Source organism: Nuphar pumila, chromosome 2 (genome assembly GCF_984573655.1).
Source record: "Nuphar pumila chromosome 2, dmNupPumi1.hap1.1, whole genome shotgun sequence".
Classification (NCBI taxonomy): Eukaryota; Viridiplantae; Streptophyta; class Magnoliopsida; order Nymphaeales; family Nymphaeaceae; genus Nuphar; species Nuphar pumila.
This window is the reverse complement of record NC_143250.1, coordinates 90,734,332-90,743,200: the sequence shown is the minus strand read 5'-3', so window position 1 is coordinate 90,743,200 and position 8,869 is coordinate 90,734,332. Positions and strand designations below refer to the sequence as shown.

Here is an 8,869-nt window from a genome sequence, read left to right as displayed (position 1 = left end):
ACCTATAGATCACATCTATGGTATTAGATGTGATTAAAAATGCCAAAAACAATGATTTTTGAGGGGCAGAACGAGAGAAAGAGAACTACTCATACATATATCACGAATAAGGTTCCCGCTGAGTCCACCTGTAAACCTAGGTTATTCAGCTAGAGCCTAGTGCTGGGCGAGCGGATACTTGATTGCGTGTGCGTTTAGTTTCTTAGGGCGTTTGAATGAACTGCGTATGCAACGCGACCTACCCGCTAGTTTAAAGAAAGAGACTCTCTCTCTTTCGCCGACTGCCGCTGCGCTATGGTCTCTGCTGTTCCTTTTCATTTCTGAGCAGAGGACGACGCCATCTCTTTCCGTCGGATCACAATGGGTGGTTCACGCGTCCAGCTCAATAAGCCTCACAAGTCCCGCTTTGCCTCCAAATCCTCCCGCCACCTTCACAAGACATCCAATTCAGGTATCTTCTTTCTTTCTTTCGCCTCTGTCCCTTCTTCCTTCCCGATACCTCCCCTTTTCCTTTTCTTCTTTTCCCCGCTTAATATCCATTGAAGTTACTCCTTGTTATGGGGAAATCTTTCCTATCCCCTTTCGGCAAAAGTATCTATTCCGTTTTTGTATCGTTTGATCGTTTATTGTCTTAACGCGAGCTGATGCGTCTCTTCCGATGCAGACAAGAAGAGGCCATCAAAATCTGATCGGCACAATGTTTCCAAGGGTGCCCGTGCCGCTCGGATTCAACGAAGCAAGATGGTAATTCGGTGGAAATAATTCCTTTTTTTTTTTTTAATGTTTCTAATCTTCCGCTGCCGAAGCTAACGCAATGACCTTTTAGGTCCGTGATAATAAGCGCACTGAAATTCTGAAAGAGAAACGAGCGTTGAGTGCATCCAATAGCCCGCCCCGCGTTATCGTAAGCATACTTTTTCTTCTTCCTTTTTGTTTTTTCCGTTTATGGTCTCGATTAATATTTTGATAAGTTGATATTTGTCAAGTATTTCCGTTTTCCGGGAAGTAAGGATCGTGAGCATGTTAAGTTATGTTGCAGTATTAGTAAGTAGCATGCAATGGAAGTAGCTGAACCTTATATTATTGGTATCTTGCTTTCCTGCTTGAGGCTTGCTGTTGATTTTGTTATTGGTAAGAGATATTAACGCACCGTGACTTAACTTCTTGATGATGATCTGATTTATATTTGCTCTTTTTTTCCCTTTTTTGTGGAATGAAGGTGGGGTATAATTTAATTGCGGTTGTACTTTATCTTTTCCAGCGGTGCTATGCACTGGTTTAAATATTATCGAGTAGTGAACATGTTTACACAATTCTATGTTCTTGGTCACGTGCGTCTGTTCATTTGTATCAATGTTGTTTTGAGTTGGATAATTTGCTTAGAGAGACTTTCTTTCTTTCTTTTTTTTCAATAATCAAGTTAATTCAGGCTTATATCCATCTCGCCTATTTAGATGTCAGTAGCAAGTATCCCACTTGCTTTCCTAGCTTTAGTTATTTTTCAGTATTTTGTTCAGTCAATCTGGTTTGTTAGCCCCTAGTGTCAGTGGCTTGTGGGACAACTGTCCACCTGCCATTGTCTGATGTAACACTTTCCTTGCGTTTACCCATTTTAATTATGATGAAATGTTAGCATCATTCATACAAGGAAAGTTGAAAGTATGAATGGATTTGCATCATGCATTTCATGGTGATTCAATATGTATAAGGATGCTACTAGATGAATTTTGGATATGTGTTGGATACCACATGAATGATACCCCTGAAGTGTGAAAAGACTTGGTTAGGGGAGATCCGCTATTGCTTTGGAGGTTTATAGCTGCAGACAGATTATACTGTTTCTTAACTTAAACACAACAGGCACCAAAAAAGCATTTATTGCAGTGGTCTGAATAATGAATCTAAATGTACTCTAGTACATGTATAAGAGTAAGGGCATTCCCTGATTCTTATGTTCTCTTAATCATGTGTCTGGAAGCATGAAAGGTGTGTTGTCTATTATTGACATAGAAAATGTGAAGCTACTGCATATGATGTGGAATGTTTGCTCTCCTCTTGATCATTGTTCCATCTTATGTTCCTGTAAAGTATTTTTATTTATTAAGAAACTAAACCATGCTTTGTGGAGACAGGTTTTGTTTGGTCTTTCTGCATCAGTGAACCTGAAAGTGCTCTCAGAAAATCTTGCAAGGATACTATCTTCTGACAGGAATGATATGTGCATGGAAGATATGAAAGTTGATGAGACAAAAGAAGCAAACATTGTCACTTTTGCCTCTTCTTCATACAGATTGAGGATAATGGTATGTTGTTAAGTGATTATCTGTATCTGCATTCCTTGATGATTGCCTTGATCTACTGTGCTAACTTCTATTACAATAAACCATGACTAACTTCTAATGTATGACAATGTAAGCATGCATGTGAGAATACAAGTGCCAAATTGGTTTTATGACTGAAACAATTGATTAATTTCTGCCTTTTGACTGTTTGAATGTAACATCGACTAGATAGTTAACTATTTCTATTTCTTGGATTGGTTTGATTTTCTGACCTTATATTTAATTGTAAGGGATGCATGATTGATTTGCTTGTGTGGACAAAAGTTGCGTTATTAACTCAATCATGTCTGAAATTTGAATCTCTTGATAACATAATTATCAACACAAAACACACTGAGAGAATTTGAGATTGATTATGTGCAGGCTGGTCCAAGTTGGTCCTTGTAGTATTTATTTTTAAAATTGGGAAAATGAAAACGAGAAGATTGGAAATAGAGTAAATTCTAGGTGCAGTAGAGGGTTAACAGTTTGCTGATTGGAAGAACAATGAAAGAATGAAAGTTTAGTAAAAGGGAATAAAGAAGACATTGGAGGTTATGATTAAGGTGAATGATGTTGTAGTTCCACAATGTAATAATTTCCACATTCGTGTTTTTTGTATCGGATAATGAATGGATGAAGTGAGAAGTGGTGTATGACAAGCAGGTATTTTTTTGCTTTATCATGAATAAATATAAAATATACAAGCTATGTAACAATGACATACCCAAATGGGCCCGTGTCATGGATGACATGCTCGGACACAGTGTCTGACACGTTATAGTGTACGACATGATTCAAAATGTGTCCGACACCGTATCATAGACATTACAGGTAAAAAATAATTTTTTGAAAAAAGGTCATCTACTTGTCCAGAGAGAGACATGTCATCTTGGAAAACATGTTCCCTTTTTGATTTCTTGTATTGTCCCTTGAAAATTGAAAAGTACTCATTCATCTTCTTAAAAAGAGAAAAAGTAATCAGTTTGAACTCTTAATAATGAAAGCCACCATGGTAATTTGGCTTATGATATAACGTGAATTAAAGGAGAATATTAAATGCAGGACCTTGTTTGGCAGTTTTCAGGGAAAGTTTGGCCCATGTTTGAAATTTCAGAAACGTGAGGCTCATATTTGAAATTAGGAGCAAAAGTTTAGCCCCTAAATGGAATTTCCCTTATTTTTTATCATTCATGTGATTACATTATGATTTATGAGAAAGAGAGAAAGAGTCGTCTCAATAAATATTATAAAAATGACCTTTAAGTGGGTTATATAAAATATTTATAATAATATATTTTTAATATCGGCATGCTTGCATAAGTATTAAATAAAAAAAAATTTAAAGAAAAAAAATATAATATTTCACACACACACACACACATATATATATATACGTGTCACAATATCTTACTTTTGATCTTTTTTTAGAACCCGTGTCGCTTTCGCGAGTCGCGTACGCATACGTACCTGTTTCATTGTGACATAGTATACAAGAGGATGATGACAATATATGTTTCCTGGATACACTTTTCATTTAGATTGACTAGGAAATCATTCCTTTAATCTTCCATGTGGAAGGAACTAAAAGAGGAGATTGGTAAAACTTGGAGAAAGTGAATGATTTGGAAATTGGAATGATACGGGTTGTAGCATTAGATAGGACTCGGTAGGGAGGCAGAATGCACATAGCTCCTCTTTAAATGTTTGAGGCCTGATGATGATGAAATGAAGAAGAAATCTTGAAATGTGGGTTTTGTGATAAGAATCAAAATAAGACTGAAAAATGTAGAATAATAAACTCTCTCTCCCTGTCACAATTGAGAATCTTTTTTCTTGCTTTCCTTGAATGATGCCAACTATTTCCCCTTTCTTTTTTTAGCTGGATAATGTGAATAGTTTTTGCTGTCTTTTTCCTTTCGTTTCTTTTTTTGATTGCTAAGATTCTACTAGTGATCTGATGTGAATAATTTCTGATTAAAAATTAACGCTTTTATCGTTTTTGAGGAACTAGAATTGGAAAGAACAAGAATTTTAAAAATAAGAGAGAAAAAAGTTAAATTGGATTGAAAAACTTGATTGAATTACACTTTCCTTTTCTTTATTTGTATTGGGGATTTTCTTGATATCCGCATGTTTGCGTGCTCCATTAAGTGTTTTCTGTCCGCTTCTGGGTTGTTGTGGAACGGAAATTAGAATAACTTTCATTGCCACCTTATTTTCATCACTTTTGTCTAGCTATACTGTTTGAAGGAGTTTACCAAAAGAGATGACTTGAAAAGGAAAGAGGAAGTTTTTTTCTCCATATTTAACCTGTGGAAACCTGCTACCGGGTGCGGAGACAGTCTCCCGAAGAGATGACTTGAAAAGGAAACAAGAAGTTTTTTTCTCCATATTTAACCTGTGGAAACCCGCTACCGGGTCCGGAGACAGTCTCCCAGCAGGGCACTGAAAATCCCAGGGCTGAGTACCCTCACCCCCAGGTCCGATGCATGTTTCAGCTTGTGCAAACGGAGGGTAGCTCCTGCGGGAATTGAACCCTGAGTGTCCGTCTGACAGCCAAAACCCTTTCCAACTATGCTATCCCCTTTGGGGTTACATGGAACATAAAGAGGAAAAGGTGGATCCTGAAACTTGAAAAATCATGTTACTGAATCCCAACATCGGTTATATAAAATCATGTGTCTTATTGGTATGTTACCAGGATGAGATAATATGTCCTTTCTGTTGCTTGGTAAAATTTAACATGTAAATGTACATAATAATTACAATAATGCTACACATGGAAAGAACATGTGATGGTGGTACATATTACATTGGTGTCATTAAGTTGTTGCAACATATTGTCATTGTGCCCGGATTCCAGCGTACGTTATACAATTTATACAATTTGCTCTTAAACATATCCTTGCGTAACACCAATTGATATTTTTCTGTCATCCATTTAATATTGTCATCAAATTGATATGATTTGCTCATCTTAGGTTGTCATTTTGTTCCCTTGTGTTCCCTATAATTGTTTAACTGTGGCTATTCTGAAATATGGAATTGTCTCCACCAGGTCATGGTAGCTCCTCATGGGGATCTTGTTTCATGCTTAGAAATGGCAAAGGTATCCCGTCATCTTGTCTGCATCTTTGGTGGTGATCTTTTTGCTGAAATTTCTACAACTTTCAACTTGTTCTGCTATTATGCTATTGCTAATACTGGAACCTTGCCATGTCAGGTTGCAGATCTGGTTGCTTTTGTAGCATCAGCTAATGCTTCAAATGAAGAAGGCTTATCTAACTATTTTGTTGATTCATTTAGTAATCAGTGTCTATCCATGTTCAGAGCACTTGGTTTACCCAGTACAGTTGTCCTGATTACTGTGAGTATCTCTTTTGATATTTGGCAGTATAATTTGTTTGATCATTATGTAGAAACCTTATGGATATGGATGCTATAAATCCCTACTCTGCCTCCAGGATCTACCTAATGACCTGAAGAAAAGGCAAGAGGCAAGGAAGGTTTGCACCTCAAGTCTGTCTTCTGAATTTCCTGAAGATTGCAAATTTTTTGCTGCAGATACAAAAGAGGAGCTACATAAGGTGAGGTACTTCTGATCATGTTGTCAAGGAATATAAACTTACAAATTCTTTAGGAAATAAGCATAGCCTGTTTTCTAGGGCTGCAACTTTTTGTAGGTTCTATTTTCTGCATGTGGCTTGCCTGCTTTATGCTCAGAATGTCAAGCAAAAGCTTTGATCAGGGATAGGAAAGTGTTGGTCTACTGGGCTTTGACTAGCCTTGGCTGGGCCAGATATGTGTTTGGCCCAACCTTAAACCATCAAGCCAGCTAAACCTCGTTAAAGAAAAAGAGAACTACCTTTTGCCTATAATTCCAAAAAATAGATCTCTTTTCTGAAATTCTTGATACAGACCCAGTTTTTTTGGAAAATTGTCAAATAAGGCCTGTTTCTGATCTACGATTACACTCAATTCTCAAATATTTAACCTGAGTTAAATGTTCAAAAATGATGAAAATACCCTTCACCCTTCTCTTGGCTCACTATCATCATCACTCCTCTTTCCCTGTGGTTAAAAGGCAATCATGTGTTTTTAATAAGGATAAAAAATGGGAACTTTATATATCTTTAAATGTTCACACCTGTTTTGCCAAAGGTCCCTATTTAATACTTTTGTGAAACATTGAATATCAGGTAAAAGGTGGCTTTGAATCAAAAGTTTCTCAAAAAACCTTGACAGAAACACATGGTTCTCTAATAGAATTTTTTTTCTTGGATGGCTCAATTGATGTCCTATTTGAGTTAAAAAAGAATTGACTTTATTGTTCAACCTGGTGTTGCATTGTTTCCTGCCCATTTTATTGATATTAATTGTCTTGTTATTTATTTAGTTATTTATTTTTGATGTTGTGTGGCAGTTTTTGTGGCTTTTTAAAGAACAACGTCAAACGATACCTCACTGGCGAAGCCTTCGATCTTATCTTATAGCTCATGAGGTGTGCACCAAATCTTTTCCAGTTTTATAAGGACTACTTTATTTGGCTTATTGCTTCTTTAGACGTTTACTTTGTGAGGGATTGATATAAGATAATATGACCTTACTTTTTAGTACTATGAAGTGCATTCTCATTCTTCAAGAGATTATAATGCTTATATGCTTTTTGTTGGATTATGTACCAACACCTATGTGGCAATATGTATGTAATAACAATATAGCATGAAGAATGCATGCTTTTCCTTGTGATTTATGTGCACAAGTAGATGCATATGATTTTATTCTTTATTCATTGATTTATTTTTTGTTTTCTGGGTGGGGTTTGTGGGTGGGTGAATCAGCAATCAGAGGGGCTAATTTGCGATTCATATGAAGGTGGAGATTGTAAGAAATACTGACCATAAATGGTAGCTTAATGATGTCTTATTCATTAGTTCTTGGCAATGTATATTTTTTTTCTTTTTTTTGGGTGAATACTTGGCGTTAGAAGTTTTTGCACCCATAAATGGTAGGTTAAGATGAGGTCGGTAAAATGCATCAAGCAAAAATGGGGAAAAAGAGGTAAAGAAAATTAACAAGATTGCATAAATGGTTTAATTCATTGATGATAATGCTTTGCATTTTTGCCTAAGAAAAAGCATCATGTAATGTCGGAAGTATGCGTTTTAGTGGAGTAAGATAATTCCATATGACTGAATTGATTGACATGATGTAGTGCTCAATTTCTTCCTCACAAGAAAGGAAAATAAGGAGTTTTGGCGGTGGCGGTGGGGAGGTGTGAAATTTTTCCATGACCTGCATTTGAACCGCTTTTTCATGTATGACAATGTTGTACTCGGCACAGAAAATGAAATGGATGGTTATTCAATGAAATTATTGCCATAATCATTTCAAATGAAAAGGATATTCATCCTCCTAATAATAATTCTAACATGTAAGCCTCATAGCAATACAGAAATCCCCTTCTTGATATCCTCCTATGAACGGACCACATCATAGGCTTCATGCGGTTCTAACTCTGAAGGATGTGAAACAGAGAATGGGATTCCCCCACCTTCCAGAAAAGAACAGAAGAAAAATGAAAAAAAAAATATGCTGATTAGGGTCGCATGAATACGTGAAAACAGGGTAACAGCAAGTCAGTTTCAATGTCTTGATCAAGTTAATGTTGCTTGAGATTGTCCTAAGAGATTATGAGTTCCAGCCTTGGAGAACATGTCCTATGTACAGATAGGTAGAAGAGCCAAGAGGTATTGCAGCCAAGAGAGGATCAGAACTATTATTGGTATTGGACATGTCTCTCATACATTTTCCCGTTATACACATACAAAGTATAACCTTGTAGAATAATGCATGTTGTATTACAGTCTAGTAACTTGAAAGACCAAAAATACCCATCTTCATAAAACAAATTACATACACGTTATTCTTGACAATTTGCTTTTAAGTAACTAGCAACACATGGAGGACAAGGGTTTAGTGAATACATCTTCAATTGGTTTTCTCCAAAAATGAGCAGTAAAGGTTGGTCTAGCTTTATGTATGTGTGTGTGTGTATATATATATATATATATATATATATATATATATATATATATATATATTTCATGTTGCACTAGATTAGTGAAGATGGCTACAACAATGTTCTTTTACTGTCCTAATGTAAAACAAGATGTTAGTCACAAAAGTTTAGCTGTTTTGACATTACTTAGACCAATGGTAAGATACAACATTTCTCTTGCTCTTGGTTTTCTTTGGTTTGTTAGAACATTCTGCTGAGATGGCTAGATTATAAAGTGGACTTTTCTTGTAATTGTAGTGAAGTATGCGGAAATATAAATACGAAATGCACAAGCACAATTACAAGTCCACCAAGGGACAATACCAAGGCGCTACACAAGCACAAAGTGCATACAAAAGACTTCAAAGAGTCAAAAAAATAAACAAGAACATAAAAAACATTAACTTTATTGAGAAGCAATACTTAAGAAAAGCATAAAAGCTATGTCACAGGGATTCGGCCAAATAGGTGCCACACCCGCGAC

At 36.1% G+C, this 8,869-nt stretch overlaps 1 protein-coding gene across 2 annotated transcripts in view; it reads left to right on the top strand.

Annotated features, from left to right (window-relative positions):
• The first annotated feature begins 224 nt into the window (after nt 1-224).
• LOC149846061 (pre-rRNA-processing TSR1-like protein) overlaps nt 225-8,869 on the top strand; it is a 52,913-nt gene continuing 44,268 nt past the window's right edge. For both annotated transcript variants that reach the window (XM_089996144.1, XM_089996143.1), the window contains exons 1-8: nt 225-451; nt 665-744; nt 827-904; nt 2,133-2,303; nt 5,383-5,433; nt 5,548-5,691; nt 5,789-5,911; nt 6,748-6,825. In XM_089996144.1, coding sequence (XP_089852270.1) covers nt 361-451; nt 665-744; nt 827-904; nt 2,133-2,303; nt 5,383-5,433; nt 5,548-5,691; nt 5,789-5,911; nt 6,748-6,825 — 816 coding nt within the window. In that variant the 5' untranslated portion in view covers nt 225-360. The remainder of the gene's footprint in view (nt 452-664; nt 745-826; nt 905-2,132; nt 2,304-5,382; nt 5,434-5,547; nt 5,692-5,788; nt 5,912-6,747; nt 6,826-8,869) is intronic.